A 26,274-nucleotide genomic window follows, 5' to 3' on the forward strand; every position below is an offset into this window, starting at 1 on the left:
TTCTTTACAATGTAATGAATTGCTTGGAGTTTTGTAGTGGGAGGGTGGGGAGGATACTAACTTTATAAGATTTCATTTTGGGTGCTTTTTCTGTATTGTTATGATCTGTATATTAGACATGTTTGTTTTGTACCGTATAAATCTCCATTTTGTTGGTCTTTTTTTTCTGTTGTAGTGTAGAAACATAAAAAAAAATTAATTTAAAAAAAAAAGCAATTCTGGCCTGAAGAAACCAGGTCCCACAATCCCATTGAAAAAGTTAATACATTTTAATTGTAGAAGTTTAAACAAATCAAAACACTAAATTATTTAAAATGTTCCAACATTTTTAAGATTTGTGACTAAACTTGAACTGCATGAGGAATCAAAAGGTAAAGTTCAGACATTGGTGAGGATGTGGGGCAGAAGGGAAGAAGTAATAGGAAGCTTGGGATTTTCACATTCATAATGGAATCCAAGCTCAAGTGCACTTACACAGAAAAAAGCACCAAGCAGAAGGTACTAAAACCTGATCATAGTTAAACGTCGTTTTGCATGTGTAATTAATTTATCATGCCTGAATAATTACCCAAATTCTATTAAAATAATCATCTGTATTTGTTCCCTTTTTACAGCCATTGACCACATCATCTATAGTTCCGTAAAGTTTGTGGAAACTACAGTGAAATTAATAATCATAAATAAAGTTACTAAACTTCAAAATACAACAACAGGATGAAATAAAGTGCTTTTTCTTGACCACACCTCTAACAATTCCAACATTAGTTTCCTCATTTTCCAAAAACCACTGGCAAATTCAGTTGTCCACAGCAGGTGCTGTAAAAAACTGGATAATGTGCCACAGCACAAGAATTAAAGCTATCAAATGGAAATTTGTCAAGGCAAAATAATATATTTTTGCATCATAAATTCATCAATTAGCACTTATTTGACATTTTAGCAATGTCTTTAAAATGTTGCTTCATCATTGCACAATGCAGAGAGTAAATCATTATCTTTCTAAGGAACTCAACAAGTCAGGTTGAATTTTTGAAGAGAATAAACAGGTTCTGCAGCCTACACCTTTCATTATGACTGGAAAGGAAAGAAAGAGACATTTTTTTTTAAATGGGTTGTGATTTTACATATTTTTAGAATGAATATTAGTGCCAAATTCCTGGCATATTTTAAATCTCACTTCTAAAACCAATTCAGACACAAAGAAGCTCTGGAACATATCCTGTCAACAAAGTATCAAAAATTGTATTTGTCCATTCACAAAATATTCTTAGGATAAAGTACAGGCAGTTGTTGAGAATTCTACTCTGCATAAAGTACCTCAGCATTTTGTTTCTAAACGATACGGTTCAAATTTCAGAATTACACTGCCCACAACAGGAACTACAGTAAACTTGTTGAATCCCATATTCATGCAAACAGCAAGAATGTCTAACATTTAATAATTTCATAAAATATTTATGAATTTGGATTTAGCAGGCAAGGTTTTGATACAATTCCTCACCCCACCACCACATACAGCAACTCCATCAGGGTCCTCAGCCACCTACAGCACATTACAGACCTCTCATGTGTAATCAGTTTCATATTCTGTAGAAGCTTGCAAGTGTCTTTGGTGACACACCAATTCTCATCAAACTCCTAACAAAACCTAGCCACTGTTATGCCTTCCTTGCAGCTGCATTATTGTGTTGGGCCCAGGATAGATCCTCAGACATGTTGACAGCCAGTAACTTGAAACCGCTCACCCTTTTCACTTTTGATCCTTCAATGAGGACTTAACCCTTCCCGAGATCCACAGCAAGTTCTTTAGTCTTTCCGATGTTGAGTACAAGGTTGTTGCTGCGACACTACTTAACCAGCTGATCTATCTTGCTCCTTTCTGTATGTCCCTGTTGTGAGGGAGCGTGCAGAGTACACACCAGCACGGCAGCAGCAGGATATCCAAATGAACTTTACTGAGATTGCTGCTTGTACAATATGTGAACTCCTCCCATGTGGGAGTGGCTAACTTGGTGGCACAGGAATAAACTATTGACTACAACTACATTTCCCCTCCTTGAAAATAAAGAAACACGAGGGATCTACTTCTTGTCTGCAGACTGCCTTGAAATTATAGTCACTGAAATTGAGCGATTCCGTTCACTTTACGTATAGCATGCAACTTATGCTCCTTACATAAACATTAAACAAAAAAGCCAACATAACTGTCTTTCTCTTCGTTTTTAAGTCTCTCACTCGCTGTACAAAAATTGCCAACATTACAACTGCCTTTGTTTTTAAACAGTCTGTTTTCTTCCTTCTTTTAAAAAAAACAATTCCTCTTTTTGTAAGAACAGTCTAATTTTGTGAAAATTTTCAACATTAGAATTCTTTTTGAAAAAATCATTAAATCTAATGGAGGTCAGGGTAGACAACCTGAAAACTCTAGCAAAGTGAGAGGATTATTCAGCCACTTTAGGTCACTTGCCCCAAGCTATTAGACTATTGAGTATATCTCTGTGGTGGGACTGATGAACAACCAAATCTAGCATAGGTTCATGAAAGTGTTGCAGCAGATGGAAATTCATGAACAGGTGTGTCCACTTTAAGTGGTCCTTGTCATAAGGATCAGGCCACTATTTCTTTCTCTACCTTTCGTGGACTTTGAAGGTGCATGAGCACATGCCTGTCCTGCCCGATTTCACTTGTGATGTTCTGATCACAAGCAATCATGGTCCATGCTGCTAGACTATTGTTCCTTTGGTGAATTAGTCTGAAACCCAAATATCTTCACCGCTCCTCAGCAGCAAAGAAGACTTTGCTCTGTGTCTGAGATCATGCATACTCTTCACTTTCTCACGCTGTGTTGTCTCAAACTTTCTCACTTTGTCTAAGTCCAGGAAGTGTGGTTGGCAAAGCGAAGGAAGAATGGGCAGGCTTGTTCTCAGTCTCAGGCCCGCTGACAGTTCTGATGGACTGTAGCCATTCACAATAGGCGTGGAGCAATAAGCTAGCAGTGTTTTGTAGGGGTATTTTGCCATCAGTCGGAAACTCTTAACTGCTCTTTTAGCTTCCCCATTTGCCTGTGGGTACTGTAGAATGTTTGGTGTTTGAACTCATAACCCCAGCAAAGGCTCTGAATTCTGAGCAACAGAATTGTGGACCATCGTCTGATACCGGTGTCTCCAGTATTCCATGGTGAGCAATCAGAGCCTTCAGGCACTGTATAGCTGCTGCTGAGAATGTAGAGGACAGCTCGGACACCTCAACATTCCATGAGTAGTAACCCACAGTGAGAAGATTTTTGTCTCTTTTCAGCTCGAAAATGTTTGATCCTGCAATTTACCTTGGAAAGTGGGAACTCTGTGGGGCAGAGAGTTTCAGTGTGATATTTGGGCAGTTTTCTGCATGCTTCACATAATCTCCCAGCTGTGCGCTCAGACCAGGACACCACATGGATTGCCTCACTCTTAGCTGACATTTTTTAATGCTTTAATGTCCTTAGTGGATTATTTCACTGACGATTCTGGTATACGTAGAAGCAGGAGTGACAAGTCTGAAGCCCTTTAGAAGCAAACCATTAAGAAAGGTGAATGTATCTCTTTCAAGCCAGTATGGTCTGAGTTCATGAACTCCTTTTGGAACACCTGACCATCCCTGCTCACAGTATTGCATGGCCTGACTGCCATGAATTTCATCCAGTTTACTCTATGATGCAGGAAGGCTTTCTTGTACTCTTGTTAAGTACATGCTGGTATCATCCATGAAGGGAGAGTCACTTTTGCATGGTATCCTCCACAGAGTGTCTAGTGCTGTAGAAGATTTGTCAGAGACATATTCAATGTCTTAACAGTAAATGAGCTCTAACCAGCAACCAGTCAGGACATCAGAAGTTTGAGAGGGGGGGATTTCACTCAAAACCAAGTAGAAAAGGGCAGTGGTGGATTGCCGCAGCATAACTGAGCTCTGACCAATGACCAATCCGCATATGGGATTGATTAGCAAAAGCAAATTAAAGGAAGGCAGGGGCAGGCACAGTGCCCGTCGTCTGAGTGGACAGAGTCAGTACGGTGATTGAGGCTTTAGCTCTTCAAGGCTTCAGCTGGAGAAATCGCAAAGCTCTAGGTAAAGTTCTTTTTCCCCTTTCCTTCTGATGTCTACAACTGCAAGAGGTGCATCAGCTTCTAACAACCCTTGTTAACAAGTTAGAGCTGGAACTGGATGAACTCCGAATCATTCGGGAGGCTGAGGGATAGATAGGACATACAGGGAAGTAGTTACACCCAAGGTGCAGGACACAGGAAACTCGATGACAATCAGGAAGGGGAGAGTGGTTAAGGAGTTACTGCAGGAGCCAGTACCCTCATCAACAGGTATACCGCTTTGGATAGTGCTTGGGGTGTTGACTTAACCGGGGGGGGGAAGGAGGAAGTCACAGTGGTCAAATCTCTAGCACTGAGTCTGGCTCTGTGACTCAGAAAAGAAGTGGGGAGAGGACGTGAGCTGTGGGGATAGGGGATTCATTAGGGGAATGAACAAGAGGTTCAGTGGGTGAGAACGAAATTCCTGAATGGTATGTCGCCTCCTGGGTGACAGGGTGATATCTGCACCTGAACTGGGCTGCACCAGGGGGTGAGGGGGATGCTTGAGGTACAGGGGTATGGGAACCAAAGCACTAGGCAAGGTTGTGGAGGCAGATATTGTCAAGACCTCAGACAAAGTCAGGAATCAAAAAGTTGAGCATGGTGTGACTAGTGCCCTGAGCTGTGCATGTTTCAATGTAAGAAGCATCATTGGCAAGGCAGATGAACTCAGGGCATGGACCAACACCTGGAATTATGGCGAGAGACTTGGTCGCAGGAGCAGCAGGAATGGCAGCTCAATATTCTGGGGGTTCCATTGTTTTAGATGCGACAGAGCAGAAGGGGGTAAAGGAGGAAGGGTGGCATTACTAGTCAGGGAAAATGTCATGGCAGTGCTCTGTCAGGATAGACTGGTGAACTTGACTAGTGATGCATTATGGGTGGAACTGAAAAATGAGGAACATATGACCATGTTATTGGTGCTATATTACAGACCACCCAACAGTCCATGGGATTTAGAGGAAGAAATTTGTAAAGAGATTGCAGGCCATTGCAGGAAACACAAGGTTGTTATACATGTTGATTTTAACTTCCTACCTATTGACTAGGAATCCCATACTATAAAAGGACTAAATGGGATAGAGTGTGTCAAATATGTTCTGTAAAGTTTCCTTATCAGTAACAGTACATAGAAGTCCAAACGAGAGAGTTTGCAATACTAGGTCTGTTATTAGGGAATAAGACAGGGCAGGTGACAGAAGTTTATGTCGGGAAACATTTTATATCCAGTGACCACAATGCTATTTATTTCAAAGTAAATATGCAAAAAGATAGGGCTAGTCCATGGGCTGAGATTCTAAATTGAAGAAAAGCCAATTTTGATGCTATCAGAAATGATCTGGCAAGTGTGGTTTGGGACAGGCTGTTTTTGGCAATGAGGGAGACTTTCAAAAACAAAATTCTGAGAGTACAAAGCTTGTATGTGCCTGTCAGAATAAAAGGTAAAGATAACAAGTGCAAGGAACCTTGGTTTTCAAGAGATATTGAGGCCCTGGTTAAGAGAAAAAAGGTGCATAGAGGTATAGGTAGGTAGGAACAAATGAGGTACCTATGGAGTACAAGAAATAAATCAGGAAGACTAAATGAAGGCATGAAGTTGCTGCAGCAGACAAGGTGAAGGAGAATCCTGAGGGATTCTATAGATATGTTAAGAGCAAAAGGATTGCAAGGGACAAAATTGGTCCTCTGGAAGATCAAAATGGTAATCCATGTGTGAAGCTGAAATAGATATGGGAGATCTTAAATGAATTCTTTCCATCTACATTTACTCAGGAGACAGATACAGAGTCTATAGTAGTGGGGCTAAGCAGCATCAACTTCATGGACTCTGTACAGATTACAGAGGAGGTGTTCGCTAAACTGAGGCAAATCAGGGTGGACAATACCCCAGGACCTGACAAGGTGTTCCCTCAGACCCTCAGAGAAGCAAGTGCAAAAACTGCCGGGGCACTAGCAGAGATATCTAAAACACCCTTAGCAAAAGGAAAGATACCAGAGAATTGGAGATAGCCAGTGTTGCTTCATTGTTTAAAAAAGCTCTAAACATAAACCAGAAAATTATAGGCCAGTGAGTTGGCATCAGTTATGGGAAAGTTATCAGATGTACAACTACTTGGATAGACATGGACTGATTAAGGATAGTCAGCATGACTTTGTGCATGGCAGGTCATGTCTAATCAATCTTACAGTTTTTTGAGGAAGTTACCAGGTAAGTGGATTAAAACAAGGCAGTGGATGTTGTGTACATGGACTTTAGTAAGGCACTTGACAAGGTCTCGCGTGGGAGGCTGGTCAAAAAGGTTCAATCGCTCAGCATTCAGGATGAGGTAGTAAAGTGGATTTGACATTGGCTTTGTAGGAGAAGCCAGAGTGGTCATAGATGGTTATCTCCTCAACTGGAGGCCTTTGACTAGTGGTGGGGCAACAGTATTGGTGCTGGGTCCTTTATTGTTTTGTCATCTAAACAAATGATAATGTGATTTACTGGGTCAGCAAATTCATAGATGACATCAAGATTGGGGGTGTAGTGGACAGTGAAAAGGTCTATCAAAGGTCTACAGAAAAATAGGCTGAAAAATGGCAGATGGAACTTAATGCAGACAAGTGTGAGGTTTTGCACTTCAGTAGGACCAACCAGGGTAGATCTGACACAGTGAACAGCTGGGCACTGAGGAGTGTGGTAGAACAAAGGGATCTGGGAATACAGGTCCATAAATCATTGAAAGTGGTGTCACGCATAGATAGGGTTGTAAAGAAAGCTTTTGGCACATTGGCCATCATAAATCAATGCATTGAGTACAGAAGATGGGATGTTATGTTAAAGATGTACCAGACTTTGGTGATGCCTAATATGGAGTATTGTGTGCAGTTTTGGTTACCTACTTACAGGAACGATGCAAACAAAGCTGAATAAGTACAGGGAAAGTTTACAAGGATGTTGCCAGTTAGTGAGGACCTAAGTTTGAAGATTGAATAGGTTAGGACTTTACTCTTTAGAACATAGAAGACTGAAAGAAAATTTGATAGAGATATACTAAATTATGAGGAGTATTGATAGGGTAAATGTAAGCAGGCTTTTCCACTGAGGTTGGGTGGGACTACTACCAGAGTGGTTGAGGGTGAAATGAGAAAAGCTTAAAGGGAACATGACGAGAAACTTCTTCACTCGGGGGATCATAAGAGTGTGGGATGACCTGCCAAGACAACTGGTGTGAACTCAATTTCAATGCTTAAGAGAAGTTTGGATAGGTAGACAGATAGTAGGGATATGGAGGGTTTTAGTTCCAGTGCAAGTCGATGAGAGTTGGTAGTTTAAATGGTTTTGGCATGGATTTGATAGGCCAAAGGGCCTGTTTCTATGCTGTACTTCTCTATGACTTTTCCGCATAAGCCTCATGCTGAAGCTCTGCAGACATGCAGGCAAGTCATCCAAGTATTTCAAGCTGAGGAGGCCAACAAGTGGCTTGTTGCCTGTTTCAAGTAGGAGTTTATTGCCTATCATATAGCCGCTGAAGACTTCCCAAGCCCACGAGAGCCTTTTCTATTTGTGTACAACACTGTTCAGCAGGAGTCAGTGCTCGTGATACAAATGCAACCAGTTTCCATGCACCACTACAGTCTTGCATGAGCATTTTCTCTCAGGCCAAAGGAAGAGCCATCTGCTGAAACCTTGGTTGCTTTGTTTGGATCAAAGAACGTCAATGTTGTTAGACAGAAGCTCTGATTTAAATGATGAGAATTACTTCTCCTGTGGTGTGTCCGAGGTCCAAATGTTTCTCTACGAGAGGAGATCACACAATGAATTTGCTTTCTCTGCCAAATCTGGAATGAACTTTCTCAACTGGTTTACCATGCCGATAAGTATTTGTAGGTTTTTCCATGTTCCAGACTCCTGCCAGTTTGCCTGAATCTGGTTGCACTCCCTCTGAGGACAGTTGGAGGCCGAAGAACTTCATCTCCAACTTTGGAAATTTGTATTTGTTTTTTGGAATAGTCTTGTCAGCTCCATCACAGGCACAATGCTCCCATCAGCATGGAATTTTCAAGGAGGTGCTACCTCAAGAAGGCAGTATCCATCAACAAAGACCTTCACCCTTCAGAACATGCCCTCTTCACTTTCCTGTTCTTGGGGAGAAGGCTCAGGAGCCTGAAAACCCACACTCAGCATTTTAGGAACACTTTTTTCTCCGCCATCCAATCTCTGAATAGTCCGTGAACCCACGAACACGCATTACTCATTTTTTTTGCTGTATTTTTGCAATATAGTAATTTTTGTGAATGCACTGCATTGCTGCCTCAAAACAACAAATTTCGCACCAATGTCAGTGATAACAAACCTGATTCTGATTACGTTTACACACAAGGGCAGTGCACTTGTATGTTGATTAGCAGCAACATCTTCCAAATATCTGGCATATCATGGACTACTGAGCAAACAAATTTGATTTAGTTTCTTATAATTCATTAATACTGTTTTACCTTAAAATGTAGAATTGCAGTGCAAGGCATTGTTATTTCAAAGGATAAGGAAATAATTCATCAACTTAGTGCATTATGTACAGTACATTTTCAACAATTCTCATGCAATCAGCATATTCATGCAAGTGGTACACCTCCCCATCCACATTCATGCCAGAAGGTTAGTAGCATACAATACTTGTTTCATTACCCAACCCAACCTAAAATTCGACACTTGAGATATATGCCAAATTTAGTCATGTACCTTCAAAATTTACATCTATAAGCTTTTATATCATTCTGGTTGATCCACACTAATCCCTTCCAAGACAAATTTACCTTTCCCCAAGAATTACTGTCAAATAATGAATGAGGCATTCCAAATACATTCCGACCAAGGCTTTATACAGCTAAAGCATCACCTCCTCACTTTTGTCATTGAACTCCTTCCAAACAGCAAGAGCTCAAAGTCTTCTCCATCATTCAAAATGAACATGGCCATTTTCCAACCCAGCCTTAATATCTCTCAGTTCTATCAGCCTATCTTTGATTTGAACCTACTTAACGACTAGGTATCCAACGCCCACTGAGGTGGAGGATTACAAACATTTACAGCCATCTAGTAAAATAAATTCTGATAGGTGACCGTCTGCCTCTAGTGCCAATCTTCACAATCTGTCAAGCTTCAGTATGCTTGTATAGGCACGTGCTCAGAAGCCAGAATCCAAGTCATCATTGACTTGTTCCCTGAAGCACAAGGACAGGTCTTACACTACACACTTGCAAACCACAAAAGAACATTCTCTATCAACATTCCTCTGCAGTAAAACACTGCCTTCTGACAACCAGAATCCACAACAATACCTTGGAAAAAGTCAGTGAAGGTAGACACTGATAACCATTTGAGAACACAAGTCCTTCATTGCTGACCTCTAGATCCCAAACAAATGTTCACATGTCCCAATTCTACTTGCAATTCAGTGCGAATAGTGTTTTGTTCCTTAAGTGTCTTCCTTCACCACTTCAAAAATATTAGTTAGATAGCTTACCTTTCAGTAATCCATGATAACTCAGTCTGACTAATATGCAGACGGACATGGTTAATGGCAATAAAGTTTTCTCCATCACAGAAGTGACCAAATCCAGAAAACATTTAAAAGACATAGATGCTTTAGCGAGTACCAAAGGAAGGATTTTCTCCACTTAAGAGCAGATAAAACTATAATGAACTTCCTAAGAGGGCAAGATAGCCAGAGACTCTCACAACATACTGGCAGACCTCACAATATACTGGCATCCAGATAAGTACTTGAACAGTCAACATACAGGTCATGGGGTGGAAAAGTTCAGCATAGACATAGTGGGCTGAAGGGCCTGTAATCATACTACATGATCCCATGAGAATTTTGGGAAATCATAATACATTCAGCTTCCCCTCCTCATGCTGTTCATCAGGTCCAGAAGCTTCTTTTATTAGTTTCATGTATCATTTTCTCAATTACAATTCCTCAGAAATATTGTCTAAAAAAATCTATTATTGGAGGAACTTGTGTTCTCTCGCACAACATTAAATTTGTTCTTTCCTGAACTGTAAAAGCAGATGAAAATAGTGGTTTAGCAGATTGCATGATCTCATCCACAATCATTTTTTCATGGATCCACATTCCCATGTTCCATTCTTCTCAAAGGGCTCCAATTTGGTACAGCTTGGAAGCATTTAGCCCTGCATTTCCTTGCGATACCTGCTTTAACACAGCAAAATAATAAACTATTGTTTGTTTTTAAGGTTGAATTGTTACATTTTCATCCATTTTAAGTCCTTTTAACTTGATGTTATCCTTAAGTCACTGATGCCCATCATTCTCTAACACCAATAGCATATACAGTACATCCTGTTATGCATAAAATCTAGTCCCCACCTTTTAACATGTTTATCAAGTAACAATAGCAGAACTCATGGCCATTGTAATTTGCCTCTTTCCACTTTGCTTCACGTCATCTGTCCATCACCTCCCACTGGTTTTTCCAAGGCCAACTGCCCTCTAAGATTCCTTCTTCAGCCTTTTATCTCTTCCACCCATCACTTCACAGCTTATTACTTCATTCCCCCCCCCCATTCTCCACCCACCCACGTTCTCTCTGACCTATCACTAGCCAGCTTAAATTCCTTCTACTCCCACTACTTTCTTATTCTAACTTCTGCCTTGCCAGTCCCGATGTAGGGTCTCAACCTGAAACAGCAACTGTTCATTCCATTCAACTGATGCTGGAAGAACTCTGCAAGATAGACAGCATTTTGTGTGAGTTGCTCAAGATGTCCAGCATCTGTAGAATCGCTTGTGCTAGAATAAGCTCCATCCACCCATGTCCCTATCCAAGTGCTTCATAAATGACAATAGAAGCTGCCTCAACCACTCCTGGCAGCTTGCTCCATATACTCCCCACACTCCGCATGAAAACGTTGCCTCTTTGGTCCCCTTTAAATCTCACCCTGAATCTATGCCCACAAGTTTTGGATCCCACTTGCCTTGGATAAAGCCTTATTGTTCACCTCATCTATGCCTCTCAGATTTTAAAATACTTCTATAAGGTCATCCTTATAGAAACACAAGGGTGATCTTATAAACCCTTTAGGTTTAAGATGGCACCACTTAATGGCTTGAGCGATAACTTGCTAGTGGCTGATGCAGCAAAACAAAACACTTATTTTTCACTTTGTCTGGTCGCTGCATACAGTAGCCTGTGGCTTCCCTGTTGGAGTTGAGTGAAATCACCTGTACGATCTAGCACTTTTGTGGTGTGACTGGATTCGCATTGAGGCAGAACAGTGCAACATGTCTGGGCTGGAGCTGCTGGAGCGGACTTGCAGTGGAATCAAGTTCCAAGATTTGACCAATTTAAGAGCAAAGCCACATTGCAAAGGACGGGTAATTCGACGGCACGGAGCAGAGGCGAGGCAAAGCAAAGCAAGAAAAGATCCCAGGTTTAATTGAGTGTAAAGGGGGTTTCTTTTTTTTTTCTTTGTTACTGTTGGGAAAGGGTTTCCTTTTGTTAACTAGCAGGAATGCTAATTTACTGATAACGAGAATGGTATTCTTTTGTAAACCAAATGGCGATTAATGTTCTTTCTTCTGAGTCTGTAAGCTTTTGTTGACGGGCTTTTGGGCAGATCAGCGCGAGGGGCACGAGAGAGAGGACGCAATGTTCTAAGCTGGGCGAGGATCGGACCCCAAAGGGGGGTCCGAGGCCGGGAGATTCTCCGAGGAGGGGGGGGGGATGAAGCTAGATGTGCTTGGTTGACCACTCGAAGGGTCCTGAGCTGTTTGGAGAGTCGAGGAGTTCGGAGGGTCCTGAGCTGCGAGTCGAGGAGTTCGGAGGGGATCGAATGGTGGCCAGAAGACTTCAGTAATTGAGCTCCAACGGTTGTGCACGAAGTGGTTTGGACTTTGATAAGTTTGGCGCCTTTTCTTGAATTTTCTCTTCATATATACTGTATCGTTATTAATCACTTAGTTATAGTAACCTTTATAAATTGTACTCATTTAAGCGCATATGGTGTACTGTCTGGTTTTGGGCGAGGCGGGGACATCACACAGCATCCACACCAGCTGATTACCCAGTTTGGCGGGGCCGAAGGCTGCTCCCCCTAGACAAGAACGAGCTGAGCGAGCCAGAGGCGACCCAGGGAGTTACATGAGTTAAACAGCCCAGCTGAATTGGAAAGGTCAGGCACTGGCCGTATCGTGGTGATGGAACCCCAGCCCGAGTGCAAGGAAAGACCTGAGGTTTGGACCATTTAAACACTGGACAACATTGAAATGTGTCAGGGTCAGAGGCAAGAAAAGGGCCAGTTCACGGCTCCGTGGCATGTGTTCGACTCTGTACTGGACTGTGGCCTTCTAAATCGGCTTCTGTGGCCTTCTGAAACAGCTGTAGTGACACTGAACTTCAGTTCTGAATGCTGTTTGCTTACTTTATTGTTTGCATGATTACCCATCTACATACATAGGGTGTTCCACTGTATTCATTTATAATGGGTTCTATTAGGGTTCACTGTAGTGAGATGATCCTCAAGGTTGTATAAAGAGTACATCCTAAGATAATAAGTGTACTTTCAACTCAATCTTCTCAGTCCCAAGGAATAAAGGCCTCACCTGGCCAACCTCTCTCTATAAATCAGGCCCTCTAATCCTGGAAACATCCTAGTAAATTTTCTTTTTCACGCGTTCCAGTTTAACCACATCTATTCCAGCACATGGTGACCAAAACTGTACACAGTACTACAAGTGTGGGCCCACAGATGATTTATATAATGACAACATATTCCAGATCCTATACTCAGTGTTCTTATTGACTAAGGCAGCATGCCAAATAGCTTTTTCACCATTATGTCTACTCTGCTGCCACTTCTAATCTATGCACTTGAGCTCCAAGGACCTTCTGTTCCATTACGATCTCTAGTGTCCTATCATTCATACAAGACCAACGCTGGTTTAACTTTGCCAAAGTGCATCACCTCACACTTATCTATACTGAATTCCACTTGCCACTCCTTGGCCCACTTCCTTAACTGACTAATCTGCAACAACCCTCATCACTTCCAACATCTTTGTCTCAACCGCAAACTTACTTATAAATTATTTAGATGCAAATACGAGACTGGATAAGTAACAAATAAACATCCCAATAGCACCCCATTAATCATCAGTCTCCATTCTGAGAAACAATATTCAACCATTGCCCTCTGCTTCCCATCTCTGAACCTTTTTTGAATATCCCAAACTAGACCTCCGATTCCTTGGATCCGAAATCTACAATACCAGCCTACCATGGGGGACCTTAAACACAGAAGCCAACAGAAAACAAGTGACCTCAAAGAAGTCCAGCAAAAATCCATGACAGCATGAATCCTTCAGCAGTGTTATGGCCACATGCAGCCCAAATACCAGAGAAAGACAGAAACAGGCGGTGAACATCAAGGGCAGAAAGGTGGTGAAGAGACACTCTGAAGAACTCAACTATGATTCTGTCTGACATTACGATCCTAGACTCCTGCACAGTACAAACTCTGCAGTACAATTTGAGCACCATCCCTGACCAACAAGTTAGTAGGGCTATAAACCAACTGGAAAAAAGTAAAAACATGAAGGATTATTCAGTAGAAAATATCCTTGCTGTAGTTCCAAACTTGGCTCAAAGAAACATCAGGTCACAAATTCACAACCTCATCTCTTCATACTTTATGAAGCATAAGACCTGCCAAGACCCATAAATGTTGTAATCAACAGCAAGAGAAAAAATAAACGGCCAGTCTTCTTCAAACCAGCCCCTCCACTTGGCCGAAGAGTTACGTCTTGAACTGCAGTATTTATTCCATGCACCCAGGTGACGTGCACTATCTTCAATGCTGGTCAAATTCAAGGAGTGGGGATAGCAGCACAAACTATTGCATATATTATCTTTTCCTCCTTGATGGTTTTAAATGCATCAGACAAACAGGACTATGCTGCATTCTTATCAAATCTGACTGCCTACAGAATGTATTTCAGTCTTAGGGCTGTTTCACAAGCAGTGATCTTAATCAGTGAGTCAGCAACAAAATCAATCTCAAAGTACACTGGCATCAAAGATCGATGTTCCAAGTCTCAGTTTTTCTTGCTGCATAAGACATAGGAGCAGAATTAGGCCATTCAGCCCATCTTGTCTGCTCTACTATTCAATCACATATGACTCATATTTCCTTTCAACAGCATTCTGCCTTCTCTCCACAAACTTTGACACCCTTACTAATCAAGAGCCCATCAACCTCCACTTTAAATATACCCAGTGATTTGTCCTTCACAGCCATTTGTGGCAATGGATTTACCACCCTTAGCTAATTAAATACCTCCTAACCCCTGTTCTAAAGGGACATCCTACCATTCTGAGGCTGTGCCTTCTGGTCCTGGACTCTCTAACTACATTGAGCTCCAACAAGCTTCCTGTGGGAATCTATGGGACAAATGGAAAAATTCCTCAACTTCGTTTTTCCACTCAGACGCAAGGTCACTCCAACTTTAATGGTCAAGCTGAATACAGAGACAAAGGTTGTCTGTGCCTGTGCTCAATGATGAGCTTCTGGCCACAACTCACTGAAGCATGAAAGAATGGATCCTGCAATCAATCTCTGAAGAAAAGGTTCTTTGCAACCTGCACCCCCACCACCCCATTTACAACACTATCCTCCAACAGTCTGCAAAGACTATGGGGGTGGGGGAATGGAATTCTTTCAACCTCACATCAGTAATATTTATGGTTGCATTCAGTACACAAGCAAATCTTCTATCCAGCTAAAAAAATTGAGTATTTGAAGATCAAAATCAGCAGTAAACTTGTGGTCCATCAGGCAGCAGTGAACCCTGCTACACTTCTAGTTCAAGGATTACCTTCAGCAGCATCCTCAGCACTGGAGACACACTACCATTGTTGTTACTGGAAAACCCACTGAACTTCATTGACAATACAGGTGAACAACTAAAGCCCGCTCATAGGCCAACATCAGAACAAATGTGCACTTGCCTGTATTAAATTCTATCTGCTATTTTTCAGCCCATTTTCTGAACTGATCAAGATCACGCTGCAAGCTTTGACAACTTTCCTCACTGTCCACCACACCCCCAATCATGGTGTTATCCACAAACTTGCTGAATTGGTTTACCACGTTATCCAAATCATTAATACAAATTATAAACAACAACAGACCCAGGACTGCACCCTGTGACACACTAGTCATAGGCCTCCAGTCAGAGAACCCTCCACTACCACTTTCTGGCTTCAACAATGGATCCAATTGGCTACTTCATCCTAAATGCCAAGTGACTTAACCTTCTGGTTCAGCTTCCCAATGCAGGACTTTGTCAAAGGCAAAGTCCTTTTTATCCGCAAGCATGACGTCAGGTTTAGGTTATAATGTTCATAAATCCAGCCACAGAATTTACACTGCAATCAAAATTATACAGCTTGAATGAACCCTTCTCGGGCTTCCAGCCGGGTACAAGTATCAATTACACCCGACAAACACTGCTATCTTCTTCAGGGATGAAGAAACATAATTTATAATTGATACCTGTAACTGGCTGGAAGCCCAAGAAGAGTTTATTCATCATATACAAAGAAAATAACAGATCATCTCTCCAAGTTCCTCAGTTTGGGCATGAAAGGAACGATAGATATAGTACCAAAATCCAAGTTACTAGATTTGCAACTTTTCTTTCATAACTTTTTTGGGCATTTTGCAGGATCTGCAATGCTAAGATTTCAGTTAAGCCCAAATCTAGCTTTCCCCAATGAAGTGGCAGCTTCCATTCTGTCAGCACTGTTTGAGTTACCATTGCTCCAATGGTACATGGGCAGTTTAACACCCCAACCCAACAATGACAGCAAACCACAATATGAATCCGAAAAAGGAATTGTGGAATTTGGAGATGATTGCATTTGCACATTGCTGCGCTTGTCCTTAGTGCTGGACTTCAAAATTCAACATCCATCCTGTCAAATTGTGATGAGTGTGTGCACTGAATACTGTATGTGTGAATGAGGAGTGAATACAGTGTTCAGTGACATAGGTGTAGACAAAACACCATCCAGAAAGGCACATGTACGTCTCTTGTTCTAAATAAAAAAAACACTTAATTCTATCACACGTTCAAGAGTATGCAATAGAGAACTTTGAAAGGGGTTGAAGTCCAGTGCTTAAAGTCATAGTGGTAACTTAGCTGACAAGTTTTTTCATTTAACCAGGAAGACAACATTGTTGTAGTTCTCCTAGAATGCTTAACTAGGGCAACACTGCAAAGCTATTTTTGTCTTTTCTATCATCCAGTGTAATCAGCCGATCATGCTGCCACATGCTGTGGATCAACTGATTGCAAGCAGAAAAGGAGAATTCTACAAAAATGAGGTCATTTATAGTCCTTTTCTGCTGAAGAATAACAGGTGTCATAAAGCTCAACAAGTTCCTTAACGTTCCTCTGTGAGAAGGCTCTTGAAATGCTTTATAATCACCTAAATTTCTTTGTTCAATGGATATACTCAGGATCCCTCTAAATGCCTAACAAGCAGCCAATATTTAAAAATAAAATCTTTATATGCAGAGGAATATGGAAGAATTGAAATTGGACCATCTTTAGAGGGGTATGCATACAAGTCCTTAAAGTCATTGGGAAATGCTTAACAGGGTCGGGTTGGACTTGCAGGTTTAAGAGACTGAAGGTGTACTGGAGAGTCACAGAGAACTGGGCCCTTTTTGGCCTGCCAATGCACGTTCTAAACCAAAAGTTAATAAAAATCTTGGAAGATACAGGATTTGGATGCATATTAAGAAATGACGGCTACCAAAAGTCTATAAGGTGCAACATTATAATATGTGACAAAACCTCATTGTAATAGGATAAGAGCAACTCATCTACATAATCCATGCTGAAGAAATGATGCTGCTTATTTCTTAACGACATGCACCAAACTCTTCTTTGGTTTACAGTACATTTAGGCATTTATTAGTTTCCATATTTTACTATGACATTAAATCACGAAGCAAATGAAAATTGTTGGGCAGATGAAGTGCCACTGAGATCCACCTGCAGACACAGTATATCCAGACCTGGATCACCCTGAGCTCACACTGAAGTGCAGCATGGTATTTCAGTTAACTAGTGGACTTCCCACAGAGTCAAATGGGGTCATGACAAATCCCACTGATTTCCCAGTTTTCCCCTGCTGGCCTGATCCCGGTTAAATCTAACACAAGCTAATCATGAATCAAATGAACTAGATAAATCAGCTGGTGGGTGCAAAGAGGCTGAACTGAGTTTTTTTAAAATTTGGATTTAATCAACAAATATTCACTTAATAACTATGGTACTATTTATTGAATTACTGGGTTTTCAATTTTGAACTTGTCATAGATCAACTCAGAGCAGAAGATCTACCTCATTAATTAACCATAACAATGAAAACCCGAATGCAAGGAAAGGGAAGTGAAACTCCTGCAAATTGTTTGTACTCTGCCCATCTCACACAGTCCTTACTGTAGTCATTTGCATTGAACAAGGCTGTAGATAAACCTACACTCAAGTTACGGCAATAAGAGCTCTGAGAAAATTTGCCGGAGTGATACAAGGACTAAAATTCTTACCTCTATTGTAATAAACAAAACATTACCCAAAAGCAACATTTTTTTGAATGAACTTTATAGACTTCATTCAACCTTTCCCGGAAACTCAGCAATTCCATTGTTTGTTAAGAATATCAGTTGTAATCGGTGTAACAATGATAGTACCTAATGAGCAATGTGTGACCTGTGGGGTAGTTCCACTTTCACCCCAACACCCCCTCCATACCTCAGTCCCTAAGCCACCATCTCATCAATGAGCTACAGCGTCAATGGCTCCCAACAAGTGTGGTGTCAACAGGTGGTTAATCCGCACCAGACTTACTGGCCATCTAAAATGTGGAAACTGTGAATATTTGCAAATTTGAATGTGGGAAAATATTCAGAACTATTAAAATTATTAAATATTTAAATTAAAATCCTTTCCATTAAAACATTGGGAACCTGCATCTGGTTCAACCTGCTGTAATTGCAGTAGGCGTACTTCCCACCAAAGAAAATTAGCACTCCACTGCTGCACCATGAGGGGACCGAACTTGACCTCAGCCAGAAAGATGGTTCACAAAGGCTAAGATACCTTTATGAAGGGTCCTCAGAGATCTAGACTGCTTAAACACTCTTTGCAAAGAGTTGTGCATCACTGATGCTGAAAAAGGTCACTAACATTGACAGTATGTCATATATGGATATAATGGGACTGATGACAAAAGGCAGGTCAAAGTGGTAGGGGTTTTAAGAGGAAAAGGCATTAAGTAGGAGAAGTGTTTCTGGAGAAAATTCCAAAGCTTTCAACCTTGCCAACCAAAGACACTGGCAGAATGATTAAAAATTACGGTTGCTCAAGGGGACAGAAACTGATAGACATGTATATCACCAGACGTTGGACCACTGGACTAACAACAGAAAGAATGAGGGGAAGAGGAAGGTAGAAATTTGAAAACCCAGCTGAGGATTTTAAAGCATAAAGACATTCTTCACTAATAAGTAAATTAAATGCAGTAATGCTACCATTGGATTGCCAGTTTAATATTGAGAAAGTTATGTGCTCTTTAAAGCACCCAATGGCCCACTAGATTAAATGTCCATAAGACAAAGGAGCAGAAGTCGGCCATTCGGCTCATCGAGTCTGCTCTGCCACTTCATCATGAGCTGATCCAATCTCTCCTTTAGTCCCATTCCCCCACCTTCTCACCATAACCTTTGATGCCCTGACTACTCAGATACCTATCAATCTCTGCCTTAAATACACCCAATGACTTGGCCTCCACTGCCACCAAATTTCATAGAGTCACCATCCTCTAGCTAAAAATTTTTTTTTTCGCATCTGTTCTGAATGAGCGCCCTGCAATTCTCAAGTCATGTCCTCTAATACTAGACTCCCCCCACCATGGGAAACAACTCTGCCACATGCACTCTGTCCAATGCCTTTCAACATTCAAAATGTTTCTATGAGGTTCCCCCTCATTCTTCTAAACTCCAAGGAGTACAGTCCAAGAGTGGTCAGACATTCCTCATATGTTAACCCTCTCATTCCCAGAATCATTCTAGTGAATCTTTTCTGAACTCTCTCCAATGTCAGCACATCTTTTCTTAAATAAGGAGCCCAGAACTGCACACAGTAATCCAAGTGAGGTCTTACCAGTGCCTTATAGAGCCTCAACATCACATCCCTGCTCCTATACTCTATTCCTCTAAAAATGAATGCCAACATTGCATTCGCCTTCTTCACCACCGACTCAACCTGGAGGTTAACCTTAAGGGTATCCTGCACGAGGACTCCCAAGTCCCGTTGCATCTCAGAACTTTGAATTCTCTCCCTATTTAAATAATAGTCTGCTTGTTTATTTCTTCTACCAAAGTGCATGACCACACACTTTCCAACATTGTAATTCATTTGCCACTTCTTTGCCCATTCCCCCAATCTATCCAAGTCTCTCTGCAGACTCTCTGTTTCCTCAGCACTACCGGCCCTTCCACCTATCTTTGTATCATCAGCAAACTTAGCCACAAAGCCATCTATTCCATAATCCAAATCACTGATATACAATGTAAAAAGAAGTGGCCCCAACACGGACCCCTGTGGAACACCACTGGTAACCGGCAGCCAACCAGAATGGGATCCCTTTATTCCCACTGTTTCCTGCCAATTAATCAATGCTCTATCCACTTATGTGACTTTCCCGTAATTCCATGGGCTCTTATCTTGTTTAGCAGCCTCATGTGTGGCACCTTGTCAAAGGTCTTCTGAAAATCCAAATGCACAACATCCACTGCATCTCCCTTGTCTAGCCTACTTGTAATTTCCTCCAAAAATTGCACTAGGTTTGTCAGGCAGGATTTTCCTTTAAATGTCACTTGTCATACAGGCAAAAGTGAATGATCATGCCTTGAGCAAAGCTCAGACTACTGGTATGTTTGGCATCTTAAAATGTACTTAATAAACCAATACTGTACTAAAAGATTAATACTTCCTCTACAAAAGCCAAAACACTTCAGAATCAATTCTTCTTCTGATCAGCTAGGAGGGCCATGACCTGCCAATGGCTTGTATCCAGAGCATCAAGTTTGCCTGTATTATATATTGTGTAACCACTTTTACTTTTGCTCCAATGAGTCAAACTGGCAGCTTCAAAAGTGCTGCCCACCAGGAGTGTGGGTTTTTTTCCTGTTAGAAACACATTATTTGTATACTGGTGATAATTTCACCAAGCTGTGCTAATATCAGGAGCAGGGAAATAGTCTGAATTTATGAAACAGATGAAGCATTGCCAAGTTTCCTTTTTTTAAAAAAAGAATTAATGCAGAGTAAGAAGCAAACACAGCTGGTGTATTCCTGACGTAATAATGAGGTATATCATATGCACTAAACTTTTCTGGTATCATCCAAGTGGTATGGCCAGGCTACCAGCCCGAGGTGAAAAATCTGGTTCAATCCCGGAGTGTAGAAGCATCAATAATCCGTGGATCTATGCAAGTCCAACAAGTTTGCCAAAAATCACCGTTATCAATGAATAGGTGCAAGGTTTGCAAAACAAAATTACTGAGTAATTACCTCCAAAATTAATAAAAATATAAACTTGATGCTGTATCAGTCACAGCAGGATTGACACCATTTTCTAAAACCCTGCCACTGCGTTTTGCAACAAGTCATCGATAAGTTAGCACTTCTCTGCTGCCATGACTAATCTACCGTATACAATTTATCCAGAACGCAGGTTTCACTCGCTTAGTTTATGCATTAGATTCCAGATATTTTGACTTTTGATGTTACCTTCCTACACTCACCTTTAAAATGCAATTTAAAAACTCAAATCAGCAACCCAGATCAGTAGGCTTAGATATTAATTACCTTGCATGTTCAAATTATACAATATGCCGGCGGTGTGTACTTGTATAAACTACTGGTTATATTCACACTTGTGAACAGCAACCTCGTCCTCATCAATCATGTAATTCCTAAATAAGAATCTGTTTTGACTTTCAAATCTAATACCTTAACTATTTCTTAAGGGTCAAACGGATATTGGAAAAATATCCCAGTGGTCAAATGATCTGCAAGAACACACTTCCATAAAGATAACTATTTTTTGGTGCTCTGCACGACGTAGTCATAAATGCCCATTGTTGCCTGCTGAAAATTCCTGATAACTTAAATGGTTAATTACTGCCGTCAACACAAACATGAAAGAGAAAACTTCCGTCCGTTTGATCACAATAGATAGCAGTCTTGAAAGAGAAAGCTAGCAGTAAAGAAAATAAATGCAATAGGTCTTTATGGATCTGGAAGATGATTGATTTGTGACAATTCTGATTACCACTGGGGCTTCCATAATATTGGGATACAAGTGTAAAAATACATCTGTATTGAAATAAAGTCAACATTCATGCACAAATTTATAGTGGCGTTAAATCAGTGTGATCTACATGGCTTTGGCTGCAATACAGGACAGTGCAGCAAACCGCGAGCGTTATTTTCTTTCGGCTAGTACTTGATTTATCATTATGAACTGGTGAAACCAACAACGGAGGAAGAAACAAGCCTCTTCGCGTTATCAGACAAGCTACTGGAGTGTGCAAAAGCGTGCAAGTGAACAGGTGTAATTAAATCGTAGTGCTTTCCGTTTTGTTCGAAAATCTTTAGTCTCTGCGAGTCCTCTTACCTTCCGCCCGAGAGCGGAGTTCTGCTACAGTCTTTCGAACCGGCGGCATCTCTGCGCAATCACTCAGCACATCGCACAAGAGAAGGGGCACCGGGGCGAGTTTCTCCGACTGGGGCTGCAGCCTCGGAGCGCCACCCGCTACTCGCCTGCCCCCTGTGCGTGCGAGTCCGTGTGCCAGAGGCTCAGTGCGCAGCCGCAGCGCCGTGGCACCGCCCACCACGGCGCGTGGCCCGGGACTGTTCCACTCGGCGCGGGTGTCCCTCAGCCCCGGGCGTGAGAAAACTCCGTCCGCAACCCACTTGTGTGCGGTGGGAGCGAACTCTCCTTTAATTTTGAAAGCCGGAAAATCCGCTTTTGCGATTAAAGCAAGGTGGGAGTATGTGGGAAAATGTTCAGCGTATCCAAACATTGCACTTAAGTGAGAGGTGAGCCTGATTAAATGTAAAAACAAACAGGTATTTAATTACTGAAAACAAAGATCCCCTGACGCTCCTAATGAGACCCTGTAGATAACACTAAATCGTGAGAGATTAAACAGAATACAAGAAAGTACGTCACATTGGAGCTTATCACATTCATTACTGGTTTGATTCCATATGATTAGGTTACCAAAATTTTGCTGGTCTTATATTTTCATTGATTAATTGCATTGGTACCTACTGAGTTTTCCCCAGAGGAAATCTCCCCACGTACGTGCAATTAATTTTTCTCTAGAACTGTTTGTTAAATTGTCTCGTATTCCAAGGGATGTAAAAGATATGGGGGATGTTAGAGGTAATTTTTTTTTTCACACAGTTAGGTAAGCAGAACCCACCGGTGGTGGAGGCAGATGCATTAGGGACCTCTTAAGAGACATTTAAGGATGATGGAAAAACGGAAGGCTACGTGGGAGGGTTAGATTGGTTTCCAGTAGGATAATAGGTTCGCACATTGTGGGCCGAATGGCCTGTACTGTGCCGAATTGTTCTGAGTGCTTTAGTTGAATCTAAGGGGTCTTAAACGTGAACGGAACTCGAGAATGTGTACGACATTAGGCATTAAAGAAAAATCAGCTTGTTATAGAGGTTAACAGTCTATTCTTGGAGAACTGTGGCTGGAGCATAAACTGTACCTAACTAGTCAGCGCTTTTACAGTCGCATCCCTCGAGGTAGAGCCATTTTAATTTGGAAATGTAATGTCTCTGCTTCATCAGTCTCACTCAAGAGAGCTACTTTCAAATGGGAATCCAGGAGTGTTCTGTAGGCAGATAAATAGTAAAAGGATAGTGCAAGGCTGCTGCAAAAATTGAAAATTGATGCCCAGGACATTGTTAAGATAGTAAGTGCCTACATTGCATCTGTTTTCATAAGGGAAATTATCGTATGCTTCTCATGATTTTGAAAACCTCTACCTGATCTCATCATAGCTTCTGAATTTCTAGGGAGAGCAACACAAGTTTGTCCAATGGTCATAAGTATGTCATAAACTTGTCCATTGGCTTAGCCTTTTTATATTTCCATGAAGCTTCTTTTTGCTCTTTTCAGAACCAAAAGCTATCCCTCTTTGTATCTTTTATAATCTTGGAAATATTCCACTCAGTCTCCTCATCTAATGTAGTTTGCGAACTGCTGGGATCCCAGCATAAATTCCACTAGTCAAAACCTCCCAAATCTGAAAATTATGAGTGTGATCCAACTTTCAGCTTTTGTTCTATTAACTTATCCTCAATTCTCACCAGTATACCTAGGCTACACACCACCTGTCCCATAATTGTGCATCTCCAATTTTGATTCGAAATCTCTTCAGTATCACCTTATTGAAGGCATACGGTAAATTGAAGTACATTACAATTTTTCTCTGAAGTGCCTTGCGATGATTATATATAATTAAGTATAAATTATATATAAAGGAGCTCGACAATAGAGTGAACAATTGAGGTCTTCCTTGGCTGTAATTGCCAGCAATTTGGCAGTTTAGCCAATTTCCTTACCATTTCCCCAGTTCAGTAAATTTCTCTCTGGCTACTATCCAATATTTGTTTGAAAATTGTTTATTCTGATTTTACCATTATTTCAGGCACTTCAGTTCAGATCTCAATGACGGACTTTGTGAGAAGATGCTTCTTCAGGTTATACTGTTCTTTTTTTTCTGGGATGCACCTTAAATCTGTGATCTCTGGATGTGAATATGTTCTATATGTTGAATCAAGATCAGAAATTATTCTGGGCCCTATAGGTTCTCTTGGGTATTTTCAGCATTCTTTTTATTTCACATTTCCAGCAACGGCAGTGTTCTGTACCTCGTGGTTCCAGAATCAGAATCAGGTTTAATATCACCGGCATATGTTGTGAAATTCATTAACCTTACAACCTTAATGAAATACAAAATCAATAAATATAGAGAAAAAACTGAATTACATTAATTACATATTTGTCTTTTATATAGTTAATTTCAAATAAGTAGTGCAAAGAAAAAAATTCCTCAATGTCTTTATTCATCTCCTTATTTATATTTCATGCAGATAGTTCAAGATTCCCTAACATTGCACAAAGACCTGAAATATAATTACACTCAAAAGATGAGTAGAGAAGCTTAATAAAATAATAATAACAATAAAAATGCTGTTGCTAATTCTTAATGGAATGCTCCAGGTAATCAAGAAATGAATATAGTGGGAAGCTTACTTTATTCAAGACAGAATAGCCAGACAGAATCTCCATTGTTTCTCTGATAACTTTAGGTGATGTTGTTCATTTGACTCATCTGTTATGCCATGGTTTCCAAAAATTGATTCTGTTCTTTGGAGTGAGTGGGTCAGATGGTGTGGGGGGGGGGGGGGTTGACGTAGGGTGGATTGAGGGAGAATACATTGTTGGAGATTAAGAGAAACATGAACAACTCCTCAGAACCGACAATACAGGTTGTTGTAGGAAAGTGATAAAGCAGCTGTGTAATCTGCAACATTGTTTACATCCTTTTATAAGTGCAAGGAGGGAGGAAATCAGGCTGGATAGATTCAAAAAGGAAATTACAGCAGTGTTCTTCATCTTCTCTCATTATACCTGTGTTTATGTCGGTTATGTCTTTTACTGCTTTTCCTCTTTAGTTTATAAAAATAGAAAGGAAAATACCGTGAGTGAACTAGGAGGGAGGGAAGCCTCAAGGGGAACTCAGGAAGCAAAAGTCAAAATAGGAAGAGGAAGTTAGGCAAGTGAAATCAATTGATGGCAAAAATGGCTGAGCAACAAAGTGAGTGAAATACATAAGAATGTTTAAGTGCCATATCTAGTTAGCAAGGGAAATGAGTTAATGGCATTAATAGAAGCACAGATATGACCTCAATACCATATGGAAACCCGGCTACAGGTTTTCAACATTTAGTAAGCACAGGCAAAAAGGAAAAGGTTGATGTAGCACTGCTAATGAGGCAAGAGTTTAGTGAAATGGTGGGAAATGATTCTAGTATAATAGAGCATGAGCTAGAATTGTAACTCAATTTAGGTTCTAACTAAGAAATGGAAAAAGGCAGAAATCCTTATGAGTTATTTATGGGCCCGTAAGTGGTTGTAATACAGGGTGTGGTATAATTCAGGAAATTAGAAATCCATGTAACAGGAGTTTTAAAAAAAAGCAATTATGGAGACCTTGACCAATATATAAACTAGTCAAATAAATTTATTGCAGTATGATAGAAAATTAATTTATGAAATGTATTTGAGACGCTTTTCTCAATAAATATACTGAGGAACCAACTGGGAAAGAGCCTTTTTAGCATCTCATTTTGTGTAATGAGAAAGGGTTAATTTATAATCTCATTGTCAAGAGGCCCTTGGGGGAAGAACAACTATAATATGATAGAATTTTACCTTGGGTTTGAAAGTGATGTAGTGCACAGTGAGACTTTGAGTCTTAATTCTCAACAAAGGAAGCTATGAAGGTATGAGAGAAGAGTTGTCTGAGGTTAACTGGGAGTATACATTGAAACGTATGATGACAATAGTCTGACGTAGGTTAACATTCAAAGAGAGAATGCTAAATTACTTTTACAACAAGTTGCTTAAAAAAAATCAAAAAGTGATAGTGATTTATCTGTAGCTGACCAGGGAAATAAACAACAGTATTAAATCAGGAGCTTATAAAGTTACCAGAAGTAGCAGTAGGCCTGAACTATAGATGTGTGGCAGAACTCAGCAGAAGAAGATAAGGAAATTGACACGGAAAGGCAAGATGGAATATGTCACATTTTTGTAAGTACGTTCATATAAATGCATTCAGGTGGCATAAAATAAAATTATCTTGATGATCTGTGAGGACAACGTCCGGTTCATCAGTGAGAGGGCATAATTATAAGATTAAAATTATATTTGATATTTACCATGGTAACAAGATACCAAGAAGAAATATACA

At 40.7% G+C, this 26,274-nt stretch overlaps 1 protein-coding gene and 1 long non-coding RNA gene across 5 annotated transcripts in view; one reads left to right on the forward strand and one right to left on the reverse strand.

Moving 5' to 3' along the window:
- atp8a1 (ATPase phospholipid transporting 8A1) overlaps positions 1 to 22,096 on the reverse strand; it is a 373,263-nt gene extending 351,167 nt beyond the window's left edge. For 3 of the 4 annotated variants that reach the window (XM_059989113.1, XM_059989114.1, XM_059989112.1), the window contains exon 1: positions 21,888 to 22,096. In XM_059989113.1, coding sequence (XP_059845096.1) covers positions 21,888 to 21,936 — 49 coding nt within the window. In that variant the 5' untranslated portion in view covers positions 21,937 to 22,096. Of the gene's footprint in view, positions 1 to 1,745; positions 1,930 to 21,887 lie in introns of those variants that run through there. The other variant, XM_059989115.1, reaches the window with a different exon arrangement.
- Positions 22,097 to 22,145: 49 nt separating this feature from the next.
- LOC132404400 (uncharacterized) lies at positions 22,146 to 24,456 on the forward strand. Its single transcript, XR_009515525.1, has 3 exons — positions 22,146 to 22,312; positions 23,944 to 23,995; positions 24,389 to 24,456. It is a non-coding gene; the product is annotated as an uncharacterized LOC132404400 (long non-coding RNA).
- Positions 24,457 to 26,274: the final 1,818 nt, after the last annotated feature.

Source organism: Hypanus sabinus, chromosome 14 (genome assembly GCF_030144855.1).
Source record: "Hypanus sabinus isolate sHypSab1 chromosome 14, sHypSab1.hap1, whole genome shotgun sequence".
Classification (NCBI taxonomy): Eukaryota; Metazoa; Chordata; class Chondrichthyes; order Myliobatiformes; family Dasyatidae; genus Hypanus; species Hypanus sabinus.